At 41.3% G+C, this 22,112-nt stretch overlaps 1 protein-coding gene across 1 annotated transcript in view; it reads right to left on the minus strand.

The window, feature by feature from the left end:
- Positions 1-2,035: 2,035 nt before the first annotated feature.
- The window catches only part of NALF2 (NALCN channel auxiliary factor 2), a 116,678-nt gene continuing 96,601 nt past the window's right edge, over positions 2,036-22,112 (minus strand). Inside the window, exon 3 of the mRNA XM_072124292.1 lies at positions 2,036-15,265. Coding sequence (XP_071980393.1) covers positions 14,889-15,265 — 377 coding nt within the window. The 3' untranslated portion in view covers positions 2,036-14,888. The remainder of the gene's footprint in view (positions 15,266-22,112) is intronic.

Consider the following 22,112-nt stretch of genomic DNA (forward strand, 5'->3'; position numbering starts at 1 on the left):
AGGATGAGGCTAAAAGTCAGGACGGAAAACTCATATGCATAGCTCCCAACCATCCCGGATTGGCCGGGACAGTCCCATTTTTTTTTACCTCTGCCCCGCATCACAGGCAGCTGGGTGATTGTCATGGATATTCCCTCCAGGTCCCGCAGTGGCTGGGGTTGTCCCAGCTAGTAAACACTTTCAAAGCCTGAACATACAATACTGAGTGGCTTCTACAGACATCGGGCAGGAAATCCTTTTCAGAGATGTGTCGGGTTAGCGGAGAGAAGGGACCACATCATCAGGTTCAGATCACCATCTGTCCATATATGGGTCTCCACATCTCCCAGGTATTCCCCAGACGCAAGGTTAAATTAAATAACCCAGACCCTCTGCCATAGAGACACAGAGCCTTTATCCACTAAGCTTTAAGCTCAGTGGTTACCTATCAGGGGATTTTTGGTAACTAAGAGCTGTTACCTGTTACTGTTACACTGTGACACAGACTTAATGCCCTGATATATATAGAGAGATTTTCTCAGAGATTATTATTGTAATTATGGAGACAATTATTATTATTATAAATTTTATTATTTGTATTGTTATGGAGACGATTATTAATAATAGTAAAAATAATAATAATCGTCTCCACAATAATAATAATAATAATAGAAATAATAACAATAAAAATAATAATAATTGTCTCCATAATTACAATAATAATCTCTGAGAAGATCGCTCTCTATATCAGTGCATTAAGTCTGTGTCATAGTGTAACATTAGCATTTACCAGCTAATTGCTATTGCTATCTGCTGAGCCTGTAGCCTAGTGGATAGAGGCTCTCTGTTATTATGGCACATGAACTGTGTAGCTTTTAGGTTCTAATACCCAAGCTGGCAAAAATTTTTTAAAAATATTATTAATTTTATTGAGAAGATAATTTTTATTATAAAAATAAGGTAAAAATTTGGGGTGTGGCCAGGGAGTGATTGGGGGTATGTTTATTATTATGGAGACGATTATTAATAATAGTAAAAAATAATAATCATCATTTCCATAATAATAATAATAAAAGTAATAATAATAAAAATAATAATTGTCTTCATAATTACAATAACAATCTCTGAGAAGATCCCTCTCTATATATCAGTGCATTAAGTCTGTGTCAGTGTAACAGTAGCAGTTACCAGCTCTTAGTTACCAAAAATCATGCAATTGCTATCGGCTGCGCCTGTAGCCTATTGGATAGATGCTCTGTGTGTATATGGACTGTGGAGGCTCTAGGTTCAAATCCCAATCTTGAGAAGATTGTTGGGACAGATGATTGAGAAGTAGATGGTGTAAAATGTGGGTGTGGCCAGGGAGTGTTTGGGGGTTTGGCTTAGTGGGATTGCTACGTGTGCTGCCATTTTGTCCCTTCCAGAAATGTTGGGAGGTATGCATATGCATGGTCAAGGACAAGCAGGGGTCTGCAGGGAAAAACGGGGGGGGGGGGGGATAAATCACTATTCTGTCAGATTTGCACCTTTTCAGATGTGAAGATGCCTTTTATCAACCGGGCTCACATTTACACTGGGCCCAATTATGTGGCACTCCCTGCACCAGGGAAACACACTGACATGCAGGAGAGAGACACATTGGTCATGACAGCTTTGAGAGGCACAAGCTGCCACCATCACATACATTATGACCTCAAAACTTTTCTGTTCTGCTAGTATGGCCATAGACATGGAATAAGCAGTAAGTAAAAAGTAAATAAATGGTCTGGATATCCCTCCACAATAACTAGAAATCTGCTATGTCATTACATGGGTTGCCTTATGTCTTACATTCATATCCATATGTATGTTTTCAGTTTGCTGGGTGTTATTGCACGGTGAAATTAAAAGGGTGTGTTATTTGTATATGAGATTTAGATGTTATCATAATGTAATACTCAATGCAAGTCTGTATTGGCCTTCTCATACGTTTTTCTGTTTCTATAAGACATTAGTATCTTATGTTTCAGCTGTTATTTCTGATCCATGAGAAATAAAATCTGAAGATCTGCAAACATTATCATCAATTCGTAACATTTTATTTCTTTACTGGGTTAAACAAAGAGCAGAAAGTGTCTGCCCAAAGTACAACAGAACAGAAAGCATTACAGGTACAGATAAGGACTATTGAAACACAGACAGTATTAATATTATAGTCTTTTTTTTTAATACAACTCAATTATAGCATCATTTTAAACCATCTTAAAATAAAAAGAGGATCTAGTGCAAAAAGGTTCTATAACATTAAGCACAGTGTATAAAACGACATAAGAAGGAGGTCCTCACAAAGAGGAGATGTCAGCCTCATCCTTATGACAGAGTCTGAAATGATATTAAAACAAGAGTGTAAGAGGGAAATACAGGTCAAGACCGACAGAGAGAAAAGGGGCAAAAAGTAGAAAGACCACATTAACCGCTTCACAGCTGAATGGGCCTTCTCACTGCATTGTTCTGTTATGCATTTTAAGCCTCTCTCCAGCAGAGAAATGGTTAAACGTTTAGTTCCACATTGTGTTGTCATTATAATTTTTTTTTTTATCTTTTTTTTTTTTACTAATATTATTTTTTTAAACTTCTCACTTTGTGAAAAGATTTCCCCCTAGTCCGACTTTAATGGACACCTAAAATCCTCACAACATCTTGAGAAGGGTTCAGGCACAAAACAGCCTTAAAGACAGCGCTGGCGATGTGAATTATACCATGCCTGGATCTGCTCGACCACTCTTCTGTCCACAGTAACCCCTTATCCTTGAGAGACTGGATTATTCAGAGTACAATTGGCATTAGACATAGCAGGACTGTCAGACATACAATAGCTTGGCCGGCTATTATCAGTCTTGATCCCCCAGATACATTTATACACATCTCATATATGCGTCTGTGTTATTTCATTACTTCTGGATTAGATTAGCAGCTGCCAAACGCCTCTTATGCCCCTTATCTCCTATGGAAGAAGCATCAGACAGGAACAGTCCATCCCATCTAATCCTTGTCTTCACTCACTTTAGGGGAACATTTGGTAGCTCTGTAGATATAAGGGTTCACACAGCCAAAAATACACATCAGAGCCCACAACAGAAATCTAAGACCTGGTCTTGGGTTTCTGCGGTGGATCAATGGGGTCAAGCAATGTATGGCCATCTGCCACAATGTAATTACTGAGAAGGCAGAAAAATAGGGAAATAAACTTTATTCTTTATCCTTCATCATACTGAATAAAAGGAGATTTTGAGTTTTTCAATTCTCATTCCGAAATCAGTGTGAAAAAAAACCGTGTGAACCCTAAACTGTCCATGTCTGTGATCAAAATTCCTTGAACATTTTTTGGCACCAGGAAGTATTGATTTTTTTATTTCCCTTATATAAAATATTTTGGCAACTGGATCCTTTTGTAAACATAACCAGCTGAAACTGATAGGATGGACGGGATGTATTGTTCAATAGTTCCATGTTGCTGTGTAAATACACATTCTACAAATGAGAAATATTGAACTTGTCCACCCACAGCCATGCACCACACGATAGTGCTTTGTATGTCTAGGGGTGGAAAAGTTCAATATGGCATAGCTACAGCAACAGATTGGCAAATCAGGAGTCCATGGCATATGCACAAAATCATATAGTTAATAACCTCCTTCCAGGCACAATATTAGAACTTGGAGCTTGATACAAGTGTGGATCATACTCAGTATTGCTTCATTAGTCTTCTCAGGGAAAAGGGTGTTCTCTGTGTTCGAGTCAGGTTGTTCCCTACACAGAACTGATGCCACAATTTTGTTGGGTGAAGCAATATACTTGTACAAAAAAATGATATATTTACCAGTGATATCACTGAGACAAATGGGACTTTGTGTCATATATATCAGTGATGATAACTGGTTACGTATTCATCCCACAAATTGGGGACCCCGCTATGTGTAAGTAACAAGCCCACTCTAGTTAAACTTAAAATCTGTACCTTTAGACCTTACCCTGCATTGGCAGGGGACATGGTTACACATGTGCAAAGCCACATTTACACCAAAATGACTTTGGTTTACTTTGTATATCCTTTGTGCACACTGGTGGCTCGAGAGGCCTTTTTTTTTTTTGCATACGTAAAAATATATACATTTTATGTTTACTGACAATATAAGATGCATCACTAGTCCTATTATTAAATTGCTTTCATTTCTGCACTGACACCAGTGATCAGATACCTCCTATCCTTTAAAGAGAGAAGATTAGGGAAATATAGCATCATGTCACAACGACCCATGTGTACTCTGTAATACACTTACCTGGGGATATGCTGCAATGTACTCAAAAGCAGCTCAAATTTCCAATAATACTGCACATGCTGTTTGTAGGATAGAAGGAATCATAAGCATTTTAATGGATTTACTTACTTCCCAAGACATAAGAAACTTATGGAAATTCCAATGGTATATACCCAAACGTAATATTAACTTGTGTTTATGTGAGAAATTAGCTTCTTCTTTAGAAAATGGGTTCATATTTCAGATGAAAGTATTGGTTGAGGTACAGGACATCAGTGTTTAATATATCCAATTACTTACATGAAATGCTATGACTTCCTTAGATTGTCATATGTGACTCTATTAGTGACCTTTGGCAGGCTTTGAGTATGGGAGGGCAAAACAGGAGTTTTGGCAAATTTCTTGCTAGTTATCTTTTTAGAAAATTGTCTACAGTTTTTTTTTTCTAATAAGCAAAAACTGGAAGTGATCCCAGAAGAGAGAAACATTCCCAAATGAAAGGTCTGGTTTCCCTGGTACACAACTTTCCTGGACTTTTATTTCTAATTTTTGGCAATAAAGAACAAAATGTTGTACATATTGTCTTGATTTGCAAATACAGGAATGTAAATTTACCTTGAATGTTTGTTGTTATATAGTGTTAACGAAACACAAAAACATGCTATGGACACACCATGTAAAGAATACAGACATACCAAGTACACACTACTGAAAAGTCATGGACATAACATGCATCTAGCATACATACATAATGGATACAACACACATACTCCATGGATGCACCGTGCACATACAAAGTATACTGGATGGACACACCATAGGCACATCCAATGCACAGACCATGCACACTTCATGGACATATATATATAACCTCATTGACCTTGCTTCACCAGCAGTATATGTATTGCACACATACATTTGGCAACTGGGTAGATTAAAAAGATAATGAACATGTTTCGTAAATGTATCTCTAATGGTTGGGAGTGAGCTGCTTGGCACAAGAACAGACAATAAATGTGGGCTCACCACCAAATTCCTTTCTGTGTACACTTACTACAACCTACCCACAAGTTATAAACATTACTGCAAGCACTGAGAAAAGCAAAGGAAGTAATATAAGGAAAACTTAAAAATCTATAATGTGTTTGTAAATACTCAGAATAAAAAGATGTTTACACATGCATGTTTGGCCCAGAGTGTGCATGTGCTTACAAAATAGATAGGAGTTTAGACAGTAGCTCACATTAAGCAGACACACATTTACGGGGCTCATTTACGAAGGGTCACACTGTGCACTTTTGTGCTATAACAACTTCCCCGTTATTTAAGAAGTGTGTGCGCTGGGATTGTGGCGCACATGACCCTTTTGCGGCACAACTGCACTGGCTTCCATGTGACACGAATTAGGGGGCGTGCTGTCGGACGGTCTGACTGATTCGGTATTTAACTTTTGAATTGTGTGGCAAGCCCTATGTTTTAAATGCACCACAAAAAAAAAATGGTGAACTCTGTCGGACATGAGCGGCACATTCATGATTTCAGGTGCGCGATCTTAGTGAATAGCTGCACACTGCATTATAGACGGACAATGCACTTTTGGTGAACTCCGGTGACCCTGTAAGTAAATGTGCCCCGTTATCTGTTAGAAAGGCAGCATCCCCCTGTTTCTTGTACCCTTAAGAACCAGTAATTAAGTTGCTGAGACTGTGGCTCCTGGTATATTTGGAGAGCACAGTCATAGCAGATCTTAACCGTGTATTCTCAACAAACCGCCTTTCATAAGCACAACATAAGCAAGTGGTGGAATGAATGATGCAAACAACTGTCGGCTGTGATAGAGGCACACATTTTGCTTGTCACTGTTTACTTGAACAATATTTTTTTAACCAAAGGCTTGTGTAACTAGATCGTTCAGGTAATGGCATCAAATACTTCTTGTGTCAATTATTCTGCAGTTAATGGACGTGTTTGTTTTATGGGTTGGGCATCTAATTATTCTATGTTCAACAGGCTGAAACATTCTACTCCTGCAAACCTCCTTACACGTGGCCCCAGTTTGTTAATTGCCCAATGAATTTAGTCTGGAAGAAGGTCATATTTAACAAAGAACGGGACAAGCCGCGCAACTGTAATTAAAACCTTATTTGTGCAATCACGATAGTCATTAATCTATTATGGTCTCTGAGAGATCAAATTAACTAATAATAATGACGGAGAGGCTGACAGTATAATTATGTCTGTACCACTGTCATACTACCACTGCCAACAACGCATCCCTATAATATACCCTGAAATCAGAAACATCAAAACTAGGCCCATATCTGAAGAGTAGACATAACTTATACACAACTGGGCACCAACGAAACACTTATAGCTACAAATCACTTCTTTTCTGTAATACCTACAGAATGTTATGCTGTATTTGGGGGGTCACCATATGATCATTACAAACCATACATTCAGTGTGTATACTGGGGAGTGCCCACCTTCCTTTTGCCAAAACTGTATAACCTCCCTGAATCTGTGGCTACTTGATGGAGAAAGGGTAAGTTTTTCCAGTTGTACTTTTTCTCAACTTCCCACCAGTATATATAGTCAAGCACAAAGCTCTCTGGGATAATGTATGCCAATAAGCTACTAGTATTTCTTTTGGGGAGCCTTTGATCACAGTAAGGGCCGGCACCAGCACTGAACATACTTGGGCAAGTGCCGGGGCCCAGAGCTGCTGGGGGGCCCACATAAGGCTGTACATAAGGAATCCATGGGGGTGAGTAGGGCTGTATCTAATGAAGCTATAGGGGCTGAGGGGGGCTTATATAAAATTGCTATCAGGGGATTTATTAGTATGATAAACTAGGGGATATGTAATAGAACAAGAGATTGTTTTAGTTTCTGAATGTTTAATGCCACCACGTGAGTTCACTGCAACGGTGTCTACTAAGGCTCTGTTGCCCAGGGTCCTACTGAAACCTGGAGCCGACCCTGGTTCATGTTTTTTTAAATCTCTTAACGCATTATGACATATACATACTTGTACCGACCCAAAGAATAAAGTAGAGGTGTCATTTGGAGCGTACAGTGAAAGCCATAAAAATGGTGTCCATAAGAAAATGCAAATGCAATTTTTTCTACAGTTTAATTTTTTTCACCTTCCTATTAACTGGCATAGAATATGAAATTCAGTCACTAGGAAGTACAACAAGCCATCTGTAAAAGGAACAATTAAAAAAAGTTGGTCCTTAAAGGGTTATGAATGAGTTTCATGAATAGTTTTGTCAAATATGTGGTAAAAGATGATAAGTTTTCTTCCATCCCGAAGATAGCTTATTAAGTATCTTTATGTTATAATACAAAGGATCTAAAATCTGTTTTACTCATGTTTCCCTGAATTACACTGTTTGTCCCCATTCCCATGTGTCAAAGCCATAAGAACGATCAAGGCAGACTGAGAGGTGACATTCAGGAACCCCAAATCATGGCTGGTGTACAGCAGTGGCACTAGGGTTTGGCATCTTCTGAATGATGGTACAAACTTTGCATACATTAATATGCCAAAACGACAAAGTTGCCAAAATGCTATTCTTGCTATTTTTCCTTATTTGATATACACATTGCTTACAGGATGAACAAAGTAAGCTGCAAAATCACTAATATGAGCACATACAATTCGTTATGGCGTTATGGACTTCTAACTTGACAAAGGATACACAAGCTTTCAGCATCGAGGGTGGACCAATATCAGCAAAAGCCACTGCCTCTATAATTGTTAAAAAGTCTAATTTTTTCCCCCATCAGATACTAAACTATGTGAAGTATTTGGTATCTCATCACTATGCTTCCATCTGACATCTTAAATGTTTTAACAATCTGTTGTATATCTTTGCGGATATGTAATAAAGCAATGCAATACAATACAAGCTCGTATTCCAACGTGCTGGCAAAACCCTACTGCCCACCACAACCACTGGGGGGCATATTTAGAAACATATAGTATAGGTATCTTGTGAAATAGTATCTCAAAAGCAGTTTGAAGTTATTTAATATATCATTTCCCTCTGTAATTAAAGGGGTTGGCCACAAACAGATGTATCCAGATGCCCCTCCATGAACTGATATGGGAGTAGTTATACCGTAGGGGTGTGCAGACAGGGAAAGCTATAGGTCTCTCTCATTCACTGGAAGCAAGCATGACATGGGCAATCACAGGAACTCCTGAGCCCCATTACCTCTTGTGACCCGAAGCTCCCAGTGTTGAATGACAAACTTTATGAAGGTGAACCTATTAGGTTCAAGCGAGTTTGATGCGTCCACCTCACATCCGTCCGGCTCCAAAACTCAGCAATCGGAATTGAACTCACATACTGATTTCAGTTCCGGTTGCTCAGCGTTCTGACTGGACGTTGGACGCTGAGTTGAACCTATCAAACTTGCTTGTCGGCACCAGGCCTTAACCTGTTAAAGTTTGGTACAAGTGGCCAAACCCTTTAATGAACTATCTATCTATTATTTCCAGATAGTTCCCACCAAAGAAAAGGTAAGTTGTATGTGTTCTTTTTCCATGGTGGGCAGTTTTTCCACCATGAAAATAAAACCTCCACTTTAGGTTTCAGAAAACCCTTTGACATACATAAGAAACTGACTAAAATCTATATGACCTCCGACCTGTGTGAATGGGGCCTGAAGTCTGCAGGATCTGTGTGTATACAATCTGCGAATGTTTTTTTTTGTTCTCATTCACAACAAAACATAGTAACTACATTACTTCATCCCACTTCCAACCGGGAAATCCTGGGCTGTTATGAGATCCGGAGACTCTCTGCTGAATCCCTATTAGTCACCGGGACATACTGGCTCAGTCTATTTCCCAGATGTTCGGGTCATTTGCAGGCAGCTGTAAGTCACAGACTTTTAAGCTCACTCAGGGAGCTCTACAGAGCAGCAACAAGATATCTGGGAGGTTTTAATGGTTATAAATGTCAGGAGCAGGAGAATGTGCACTAGGAAAGAGGAATTAGACACAAGAGAGAGATAGGATGCTCCGTTGTTTAAATTACGGAGCCTGAAGGAATTCTCTATTGTTTCTTACATTTACTTTTACTATTTGACATGCTGCTCTCTGGGGCATGCACTCGCTGCCAATAAAATCAGGTGTAAAGCGCTGTGTAACGTACAGCATTACATACAATATTACATCTGTACGGCACGGATATCTGATGTGTGCTTAGAATCCCCCTGAACAATACACTTTCTAGCATTTTTTTTCTCCTGTCCACAAAATTAATTTTCCACCCAAGCCAGTTAATAATGAGCAGATGGAAAGGACCCGATATTCCAGATCTGTAATGTTTTTAGGAAGTCGTTCTCTCTACAACAGATGATGTATGCCTCACAATTTGCGAAACGCTTGCTGTCACAATGTAAGAACAACAAACGCAAATCTTATATATGTGCTGTAAATCGCTGCCAAGACACCAGCAATTACAAGTGACAAATACTCACTGGCAAAGATATAAGTGTGCAGTGACTGTGTTATATGTGAGGGATAATGAGACACATATGATTTCAGATGCTTGGCTGATATAACAGCGTATGGATAATATTCCGATGCCTTGTGCAGGAAGATGGGTGATAAACTAGGGATAATTACAAGTGGTTTTCCATGGCGTGGCCTATATAAGGTTAGGGACCCATGTTCATAGGCAAGGTCCACTGTCCATAAACCAGTAATATATCTGCTAGATTTGTAGATAGTGGACCTTGGCTACTTGCGGAAGATAAGGGGGCTCATTTACTAAGGGTCTGCGCACAGCGATTCTGTTGGGTTTCCCATATATTTCCATTTTGCGCTGGATTGCCCCGGGTTTTTGGCGCATGCGTTTGGATTGTGGCACATCGGCGCCGGCTTGCATGCAACAGAAATCGGGGTGCGTGCCGTCAGACAACCCGACAGATTCGGACAAACTGCGGAATTTAAAAATGTAATTGTGTAGCTAGATCAAGCACTCGCATGCACCAGGAAGAAGAAGGTGAACTACGGCGGATCTCAGTGCGGAAGCAACACATGAGGGAATTGGACAACCTTAGTGAATTGCAGCAGACCCAAATCCTCGTCAGACAACACACCACGAGATCGCTTCAGGACCGGGTAAGTCAATCTGCCCCATAGTCTGCTGCTCGTTTTGTTGATGGGTGCTGGACTGCTATCTACATATAGGTTATCAATATTGTATTCCTAGAAAACACATTTAGGACAGGGACAGACTGGGTGAGAGTTAGCCGCAGAATAGCAGATGGGATTTATACAAGAAAAATGCTGAAAATTACTTATAGTATGCTAATGTTTACTCTGGATTAAGGGAGCAAAGTTTAACTTTTTGCAGTGCACTATCCTCTGCTGCAGTGAAATTTTGGCTGCTATAGTTCGATCTCTGTATGATGTCCACTGCGGCAATCCACTGTGAGACTGCGCCATCTGTCCATGGCAATAAAATAATGTGTAACCCATGGGTCTGCAATTGTCCTATGTAAATGGAACAGTGATGAACTGGACACATTCGGCTTTAAACATTGTGTGAATGAGCCTCAGGAGCTCTGGGCTCTCCAACTGATTAGCATGTAAATGTGCAGGGCCGGCACTGGCACTGGGCATACCTGGGGGCCAAGAGCTGCTGGGGTGCCCACATAAGGCTGTACATAAGGAATCCATGGGGGTGAGGGAGGCTGTATCTAATGAATCCATAGGGTATGAGGGGGCTGTATATAAAATAACCCTGAGGGGGCTGTTTGGTATGAGAAATTAGGAAATATTTTAGGGAACACAAGACTATTTTAGTTTCTGAATTTTTAATGCTGCCACGTGAGTCGACCCTGTAAATGTTCTTGGTATAAATTAATTGATCCTGGTGGTAATTGGTCCTTTAAGGTTGTTGTAGCAAAGTACCTATGGAGATGTCTGTTTCCCAACAGATGTATGGAGGATACAAGATTTCAATGCCTGATTCTTGTTCTCAGGCTTCTCTGCCACATTCATAACCATTTTGTGTATAAGTCATGTGTAACACCATTGATAATGAAATATTCTCTCTATGGTTCTATGGCATTCTATGGCAATGTATATGAGCTCTTTGCAATACACAAATACATTAGATTACACTTCACTCATTATTCCAGGTCATCAATATGTCATGGAACTAACAAGCGAACCCATGGGTCATCTATCTGACAGCTCCATGTAAATTTGTAGATTTACCATGACACACTAGATAGCCAATTATAACATACGAGCCAATATGTTCTAATATGCAAATGAAAAAGCGCTGGACTAATTTATAGGCAGTAACATTAGAGAATGCCAATAAGTTAAAGATGGACTGAGATTTCCCATGAAGAGCATTTGGACCAACAATTCTCAGTTATATTACCTTAGTGGAGAATTTCAATGTGGTCTAGTGGGGCCTTTAAATAGTTACAAAAAATTCCTATAGGAAATTATGTTACTTTTCACTTGTGTAGAATTCCCTGAGAAATTATCACAGATGTGTAATTGCTGAACAAGTTAAAGCTGCCAAAACACAATAGTCACATTCCTATCTGGTAACAGAGGATGCATTAAACCATTTTGTATTGTGTTACATTTCATTTCAATGTGTAACACATGAGGCCAAAACATAGACCTAACCCTGTTACTTCTGGCACAAATGAATAGGGGTGACTCAAGGAAATAATATGATGACTATTGTTATTGTTTGTGAATACACACACTTAGGCCTCATGCACACAAACGTTTTTTGAACGGTGTGTTGAACACACTAAGGGACATTCTTTATTGACTTTCTGATAGGTTTTTGTTCTTCTTTCTCTTCTCCTTGCTGCGCCTTGTGCATCCTATTTATAAAGTGATGGTGCCACAATATTGGTCCTTTTCCGACACTCACCCCTTTTTTTTGGCCAAGGCTTTGAAACCCCAACACTTTTCCTCCTCTTCTAGTTTCCCAACACAATTTTTGGTGCATACTTAAAGCAGCAAAAGTTCTATGTGGAATTAATGCAGATCATTTTTGATCGTGCGCCAATTCATTATTCCCTCGCATCAAATCTAGTCTCAATTAATGCACTTTTTGTGCGCCAAAATTGCTGAATGCCCCCCCACTGTGTCTCACCGCACCGTGACCAAGTTGGGCGGCCTCCCGACTCTCTATTGAGGAAGGTGTTGTGAGTGAGGAGGGCTCAACTCTATCATGTTCATCCAGCCAGGTTTCCAGCCCAGATGGATATTTAGCTTTTGTTGTATGCAGCTTGCCTACATCCACAAGTACCTTTAAACATCTGAAGAGTTAATAAGACAAGGAGATACATAACCTATTCTCAGCTGTACAATGAAATCACTAAAGGCTTAATGATGATGATCCATCAGCTTGCCTAATGTTTGCTAGCAGTTTTTCACACAATAAAGGTAAAGCCAAAATCCTAATCCTATAATTCCAGTGATCACAGGACATCTGACTTTTGTTGGGCCCAAACTGAACAGAACAACAGGGGTCTTATGCGCCCCAGATAATTGGAGCACCAGGTCAAAGAAAGATACTGAACATAGATGAACGGATTGGGAGTACAGGCAGTCCCCAGGTTACATACAAGATTCTGTAGGTTTGTTCTTAAGTTGAATTTGTATGTTAGTCAGAACTGTATATTTTATAATTGTAACCCCAGGCAAATTTTTTTTGGTCCCTGTGACAATTGGATTTTAAAAATGTTGGATTATCATAAGAACCAGGATTATCAATAAAGCCTAACAACATCCAGGGTCCATTTGTAACTGGAGGTCATCTGTAAGTCGGGTGTTCTTAAATAGGGGACCACCTATATGTATGTACATCAGGCCCCTCCATTCATACAGGGCACATGGCAATGTTTTGGTCAAACACCCACCAAACAGTTATCCTACCTTTTTCCCAACACCCAATAAACATGTTCAGCCTTGAGCAGCCATGTATTTTCTAGGGAAGACGACACCTCTGTAGAAAATAAGATGTTGGTAGCAGCTTTTTCCGGCAAAGAATTGGATGGGTATTGGAAGGATGTCAAACTGTACCAATAATCACCCTGAGTGACCCCATATCACCTCCCTGTTTACTGCTGTCTGCAGAATTAATGAAGTTTATTAAGTTCAGTTTTTTCCTACAGTGGTGGAGTATGGACTTTACTTGTATCAAGCAGCAGAAGGTTGTGTATACTGGACCTAACTTTGATATGTAAAGTGATGCCTAAATGTCTGCAATCAATACAACAATAGTTAACTATTCTAAAAATGAAATAAATAAATTATTTTCCAGTTTTACTGTTTTTTAATGATGGGTGTAACAAGGTGTCCCCAGCCTGTCCTTCTTTCCCTCTTCCCTGTAGCCACAAGTTATCTTTACGCTCGGGTTGGCCATATTGACATCATTGCACGTGTATTTTACCACTGTATTTTGTAGTCTTTCTTTGACACCAGATAGTCCGTCATAAACAATAGTCTATAGAGAGCTGCATAATACATTCACAACTTGTTACATAAGCAAAGCTTGAGCTGATCATTTATGGAGAGAATAAAAATAATATTGTATAGTGACTGGATGTTTAGTATTAGATTTTGACAATGTAATCATATTTTAGGGATAGGCAGCATGTGCTACTAGACACATGACATGAGGGTATAGATTACCTGCTATATATATAAATCCCAGATTTTATAGGTAAGTGTATTGTTGATATTCTGATTGCATTGTGAGATATAAGTACCCCCTGGTACATAGGACATGATGCTATATGACCCTTCATAAATACCATATATTGTGTTAATCTCTATAAATCTTCATACATTTTATCTCTTAATTCTCTAATACATATTTTTCTGTACATGTATGATATCTCTTAAAAGATTTAGTTCTATTTTTTGCACATTCTGTTAATATTTGTGGCCCATGATGCCTGTTGGTCTGTAACCAGTGATTACGGGATTTCTCCTGCAAATAGAAACATCATTATGACATCTACAACAGGATATGACTATTCATCGGATCACCTGTCTAATTGTAACCCTGTCTTGATGACATTATAATATAGTTGTTTCTGTTTTTTTTGTTCACTTTAGAAATACGGCTGCCATTTGGCCATAAGCTGTTGGACATTGGGGCCAGCTCTCAATCAGCATGACCAAGAATACATTCAGGGCAGCACTAAAGCACTTAGCATCTACCACAAGTAAAGCTCACCGGTAGTTACCAGCGGGCTCACCCGGCTCTAACCATGGAGTGCCATATTTTACTTGGCCAGGCATCCTTTCCACTTTTGCACTCTTCATATTGATACTGGACCACCCCAATCTGACTCTGCCTTACATTGCCTCTGCATAACACAAGCATCATTTCAAGGCCACTGACACAGAACCCTTCTCAAAGTTGTGTCTCACGGCCCTCTAACCCAAAGGACTCATTTTGTTTTCACCATGCTGTGTCATGGTTAACTGCTGCTGAGGGCGATCTCCCAGTGCCTCTGGGTCATAGAAAAGGGCACACCCTTTAGAAGAACTTATTCCAATCTTCTGAGTTTTCAGAAAGCACTTCCACGTGTTCACTCTTCACGTGCCGATGTCTCATCCATGCCAGGCATGGCTTCCAAGCTCACCCCATTTTGCACAGCCGAAAAGGAGGCCATGGTGTGGAGCAACATAAGCACCAGCACGCACAGCTTTAGTCTTGTGTTTCCGAGGCGGGATCCCGCTGAGACCGGCAGCAGAGATGGTTTGTGATGATGATGGTAAGGATGCAAGTGATGGTGCCGATGGTGAGGGTGCTGGTGGTGGCGACTGCGGTGTTGGTAGTACATGGAATGGGAGTTCAAAGATTTGGTAGATGTGTTGTGGGCGCCACTCCCCGGGGTGTTGCAGGAATGCCATCGGACATCACAACAAACCGCATCTGTGTTAGACATATGGTTTTCTAGCAAATCTGTGAAAATACAAAAATATATTGAAACACATTAGAAACCGAGAAGTATTAGCTCAGCCTAGTCTATGCGCATGTTTTTTAGATTATTGGTATTATACGGTTATTTCTGGGTTCACATTACGTTTGGCCAATACATTCAACAGGATTTTTGAAACACAGGTTTATGCATTTGATGTACAGTCATATACACCTTGGGGTAGATAGGGTATTTCTGGGATTCCAAGCAAAGATATGTCTGGGGCCCTACCAATACACAGCTCTGCTGCAAGTGCTAAGCAGAGAATTTATTTTCCCCTGCTGTGCCATAGGTTTAAAATGTATTCTCGTCCTGATGAAGGCTAACAGGGGACTCTGCCACTAATATTTACCTACCAGAGCTAGGTGTTATGTCATGTAGGACTATGCCTAAACATGCCACCCATACCAGCTCCTCTCATGCCAAAATGCGCCTCAGGGCTCTGGCTCAACATCTTGCTGGACCCAGAAGTGATGTAACTGAAAGGGGAAAGGTGAGAGAAGATTCTGGGAGGTGAAAGTGTAGCAGGAGGCATTGTTATTGCTGTGGAGCTGGTGCCCTGAGAGCCCACTATTAATGCCCCTAAAGCACTTCAGCCTCATTTGCATACGATGTATGTTTGGGAAAGTAATTTGCCGGGATGGATTCTTGTTAAAGGGGTTGTCCGAAAGTTGTGAAAAAAAACTAAAGGTGGACGGAGGGGGCTGCTTAAAAAAATAAAGATCTACTTACCTTGCGGCGCCCTCCGGGTGTTCCGCGCAGCTTTCGCTCCGGGCGCCATGTAAACAAACATGCCACCAGAGCAGTGCTGGATTCAGCTTCCGTGGCCAGCCGGAAGCTGAATCCAGCACTGCTCCGGCGGCCATGTTTGTTTACATGGCGCCCGGACCGGAGCGAAAACAGCGCGGGACACTGGAGGGCACCGGAAGGTAAGTAGATCTTTATTTTTTCAAGCAGCCCCCTCCGTCCACCTTTAGTTCTTTTTTCACAACTCTCAGACAACCCCTTTAAGGTAAGGAAACTCCTTCTCTGTGATTTTTCAAGCCAATCAGAATTGGAGGAATTCTGTGGAACCCATCTGATCTCTAGAGCGAGATTTACGAATTGACAGGGTTTTCATGCTTATATTACTAATATACATTATTTGAACTGGCAATAAACTGTAGCACACATTACACTGCAATAATAAGTATATCTAAACGGTTATTTTTATAGCAATATCTTAAGATTCGTGGAATGAAAGCCAATGTAGATAATATAGAACAGTGATACACATCAATGCTATGACCAGATACTTTAGAAATTTTCTATGTACACATATAATTAAGAATAAGTCAATGTAAACATTCACATGAATCCAAATAAAATTGATGAGAGGAGCAGTGGTAATTGTCTTGGAGTTTTGGAGCTAGGGGGAAAGTAAATAGTAAAATCCCCAGCTGAGGAGAGGAGGCCCAGTCCATGTAAATGTAACAGTGATTCTAGGCAGACCCCAGCACTGAAAGGGTCAAACAGATGTTTGACCTTTAGAAATTTGAGGACTAGATGTCGGAGCTAAAGTAAGTTATGAGCTTAGGACTTAAGTGTTCCTTTAAAACTCAAAAGGAAGAAATGCCTAGGTAAACTCCCAGGGAAAATGTATAGATAAAGTAAAGAGATGAGAATGATAAGAGAGTATGGAGTACAGAGTATGGACTCACAAAGTAAGTGACACTAAATTAAAGTAAGGATCACAATGACATGTAGTCTGTTAGGTCTCAAATAGAATGTTTTTGCTTTGGTTATATGTTTTATGGTATATTGTAAAGTGATAATAATAAATATTCCCTTAAGTCTTGTACTGTGCTTCTACCTCCAGACTCCACTAAGTCCCTTTATATAATATTACATCTGGTAGACAACACGTGGCATCAGCATGGTGATGATTCAAGAAAACCTGGAGCTAAATTTTCAAATCTATTTAACTGATAAACCCCTGGACCCTGCTTTTACTGAATTTAACCTGGATTACTATTAAGCCTGATGATGACCTAAAATCAGTTCAGTAGAACCATGGAGGTACTAAGGTGGCCTAAAGTAAAGGAACCCTACAAAAGCAACATGCCGTATATGCTCAAGTATAAGCCGACCCGAGTATAAGCCGAGACCCCAAATTTTAACACAAAAAATGGAAAACCTATTGACTCGAGTATAAGCCAAGGATGGGAATTGCATTGGTCACAGCCCCCCCAGTATAAAGCCTGCCTGCCCCGCACTCCAGTATATAGCCTACCAGCCCCCCACCCAGTATATATCCTGCCAGCCCCTGTAGTATATAGCCAGCCCGCCCCTGTAGTACATAGCCTACCAGCCCCTGTAGTATATAGCCTGCCAGCCCCTGTAGTATATAGCCTGCCAGCCCCTGTAGTATATAGCCAGCCAGCCCCTTTAGTATATAGCCTGCCAGCTCCTGTAGTATAGCCTGCCAGCCCCTGTAGTATATAGCCAGCCAGCCCCCTGTTATATATAGCCTGCCAGCCCCCCCCCCCAGTATATAGCCTGTAACCACTACCCCCAATATAATGCCTGTAGGAAAAAAAAGTGTACTCACCCTCCGACACCCTCTTAGGGTTTTTCAGCATGTTTTTGTGCTGAAAAACTCGGCTTATACTGGAGTATATGGTAGTCTAAAGTGGGCATAAAATTCTGCTGTGAAAAAGGAGCAACATCATCCGGAGGCATTGTTTCGGTGTCCTCCTAGATCATGTGATTAGTGGGCGTTACCGGCTATCACGTGATCTGGGAAGGGCAGTTACCTAGTGTCACATGACATGATGGTTTATTTTAAATAGCATGTATTTACCACTGAGTAGTAGACCATGAATAAGGCGTGACCGCCGAAACGCGTAGGTCTGTGTATTGGACTCTTTGGATACGTGCTCTCAGTTTTATATTGTGTATTCAATAAAAGAGAATCTTTACTACGAATGTCTTGCAAGTCTGTGGAGCAAGTGCCGGGATAATCTTTCCACTATAAAATTCTGATGGTACAAAATGGTTAAAAATGCTACATGTACTAAATTACTGCCAGTTAAAAATATAAAAAGGCACTTAGTAATTTTGCTTGCCTATAACTGTGCAGCATAGTTGTTTTTTTGCCTAGTACAATTTATGGGTTGTTTGCCAACTAAATTCCTTCTTCTCTTTGATAGGGCTTCTCTCATGCAAACTACACTTCTAATTATGTCTCTGGAGTAGCTATGGAGTCCTATCACACAGCACTAATATAAAGCCTCAGTCCAATAGCTCACACTACATTGCATCCAATGTCATGCTTTAGCTTTAGCCTTTCTCACCTGCCTCCTCCTTGCAATGGATTTATCCTACTATACAGTAGGTACGGAAAGTATTCAGACCTCTTTACATTCTTCACTCTTTTTTGCTCATTAATGTACACTGACAGAAATGTCACATGGTCATAAGTATTCAGAACCTTTTGAGCTAGTACAGCCAGGAGTCTTCTTGGGAATGATGCAACAAGTTTCTCAAACCTGAATTTGAGGATCCTTGGCCATTCTTCCTTGCAGATCCTCTCCAGTTCCTTCAGGTTGGATGGTTAATGTTGGTGGACAGACATTTCCAAGTCTCTCCAGACATGTTTAATTAGACTTAGGTAAGGCCTCTGGCTGGGCCAGTCAGGAATGGTCACAGAGTTGTTGTGAAGCCACTGCTTGGTTATTTTAGCTGTGTGCTCAGGGTCATTGTCTTGTTGGAAGGTAACGCTTCTACCCAGTGTGAGGTCCACAGCACTTTGGAAGAGTTTTTCATCCCGGACATATCTGTACTTGGCCACATTCATCTTTTTTTCAAGTGCAACCAGTCCTCCTGTTCCTGCATCTGAAAAACACCCCCATAGCATGATGCTGCCACCACCATGTGTTACTGTGGGGATTGTATTTGGCAGGTAATGAGGAGCTCCTGGTTCGCTCCACACATACCGCTTAGAATTAACACCAAAAAGTTCAATCTTCAACTCATCAGACCAGACAATCTGATTTCTCACTGCCATAAAGCACTGACTGGTAGAGGCTGCAGAGACTTTGTGAAACTTTCTTCCTACTGCATCTCTCTAGCTCAGCCACAGTGATCTTGGGGTTCTACTTCTCTCACCAAGGCTCTTCTCGAACGATTGCTTAGATTGGCTGAATGGCCAGGTTGAGAAAGAGTTGTCTTCCTACATTTCTTCCATTTAAGTATTATGGAGGCCACTGTGCTCTTAGGAACCTTGAGTGCTGCATACAATTTTTTGTAACCTTGACCAGATCTGAGCCTTGCCACAATTTTGTCTCTGAGCTCCTCGGGCAGTTCCTTAGACCATAGGATTCTCATATGTGCTCCGACAAACACTGTCCAATGTCCAATCTGACATGCACTGTCCAATGCCCAATCTGACATGCACTGTCCAATCAGCTGGACTGTAATAGAGAAGTAGAACCATCTCAAGGTGGAACAGAAGTAAAATCGACAGCATGTGAGTTAAATATGAGTGTCACAGCAAAAAGTTCTAATACTTATGACCAAGAGATATTTCAGTTTTACTTGTTTAATAAATTAGCAAAGATATCTACATCTTATTTTTTTCTGGCAAGATGGGGTGCAGAGTGTACAATAATGAGCAAAATGAACTTTTTTTTAACTTACCAATTCACTGCAATGAAACCTTGAGGGAAAAGGGGGTCTTTATAGTTCCCATACTCACTGTATCTTAGGAAAAACTGAAGGGGAGAGCAGTAATAAAGCAAAACTGTCACAAGGAATGTGATTTTGACAATGGCACAGGCTGCAGATCCCCAACCTCCCGGGACTCACCACACACTGCTGGCAGGAAGCAAAGTAATCTTTAATGTGATAAAACTTATATAAAGTACTAAAATGATTCAGAAAGCTGAAAATTAATTTATAAATTAGCATAGCATAGGATTTTGGAACCTGTCACAAGCTTAAAATGACATTCCTTTAAGATGTATATCATAGGAATACACTGGGATTTCTGCACACAGTACATACTGATAGTAAAGAATAAGTGAAAGGAGTTTGAGAACTTGGCACCAAATCATTATTTGGATTAATCCATTATATCATTGCATCCTAAGGCAGGGCCTAAATTATATTATTTAGCTGCACTCTATGGATAAAAGAGAAACAAAGAGGGGAGAATTTGGTAGGGCAGAATTTCATCCCCATCCACCCTGAGTCCCAAAGCACTTTTTGTATCCTGTCACTATAGTAGGTACAGCAGTTATATCCTGTTTAGAGATGGTTAGCTGAAGCTAACCGACGGATATTGCTTTAATTGTCCTGCTATATAACCCCACTAGTCCTCAATATTTTTTTTTTACAGTATAAATGTACAAATGTGCTGAAAAACCCCGCCTCAGAATATACACAAGTTAATAAAAAAATAAACTGACATACTGTCACTGGGTCCCCCGCGATCCATGTCTCGGATTGAGGGCATACCTGTGCCCCTCTCCGTGGCGCTGTCCCCCCGCCCCAGCACCAAACTCACCTCTCCACACTCCTGCTCCCGTCCATCCTGGTCTACGAGCCTGTCCCCACTCCTCGCCACTCAAGGATTTAAAGGGCCAGCACATTGCTGATTGGCGCTGGCACACCCGGGTTTCCTTAAAGGCCAGCTGTTGCCAGGATTGCCTGGCGGATCTTTGCACTCATTGCCATAGAGAAAGCTTCCCAGTGTGTTCCTGTGTTCCCTGCGTTGTTCCTATTCCCTGCACTGCTGGATTCCTGTTGTGACCTCGGACCTGACCTCTGCTGTGTTCCCTTACTTCGTGCCTGTTTCTGACTTTGAGCCTGTACCTCTACCTCGGCTGCCACCGCGGGCTAGTCACACCTGTGGAACGACTTGGTGGCACCCTGGCGCAGCAAGAACATCCTGCTTTGGGGCAGGATCTGGTGAAAACCAGGTGCCACTTAGACTGCAGTCCCAGGTGTCGGCTAGTACCATCTCCCGCATTGGTCCAGGGGGTCCACTGACCCCGAACCCTGAAACATACTCACCTTCCAGCACTCCAGATGCTAGGTGCGGGTCTCCGGGGCTCCTATTCTTTTTTCTCTCTGCTGTATGAGCCGGCTGTATGAGTCGTGGCCATGTGCTCTGCCGGCTAATACAGCAGAGAGAAGACAGAAGAAAAGCCATGGGGACAGGAGCATTGGGGAAGGTTAGTATGTAAGTTTATTTTTTTATGTGCTAGGCAAACGGGGGGTTGTCTGGCTTCTAAAGGGGGCTGGCAGGCTGAATACTAAAGGGGGCTGGCTGGCTGTATACTAAAAGGGGCTGGCTGACTGTATACTAAAGGGGACTGGCTGTATACTAAAGGGGGCTGGCTGTATACTAAAGGGGACTGGCTGCATACTAAAGGGGGTCTCGCTGGCTGTATCCTAAAGGAGGCTGGCAGGCTGTATGCTACTGGGGGCTGGCTGACTATATACTACTGGGGGCTGGCTGATTGTATACTACTGGGGGCTGGCTGGCTGTATACTTCTGGGGGCTGGCTGGCTGTATACTAAAGGAGGCTGGCTCTGTACTACTGGGGAAGGCTGCCTGTATACTACTCAGGGCTGGCTGGCTATATACTACCGGAGGCTGGCTGACTGTATACTACCGGGGCTGGCTGACTGTATACTACTGGGGGTTGGCTGGCCATGTACTACTGGGGGCTGGACGCCTAAATAGTACAGGGGGCTTGCTGGCTATATACTGGGAGGCAGTGACCAATGCATTTCCCACCCTCGGCTTATACTCAGTCACTAGTTTTCCCAGTTTTTGGTGGT

Source organism: Engystomops pustulosus, chromosome 9 (assembly GCF_040894005.1).
Source record: "Engystomops pustulosus chromosome 9, aEngPut4.maternal, whole genome shotgun sequence".
Taxonomy (NCBI): Eukaryota; Metazoa; Chordata; class Amphibia; order Anura; family Leptodactylidae; genus Engystomops; species Engystomops pustulosus.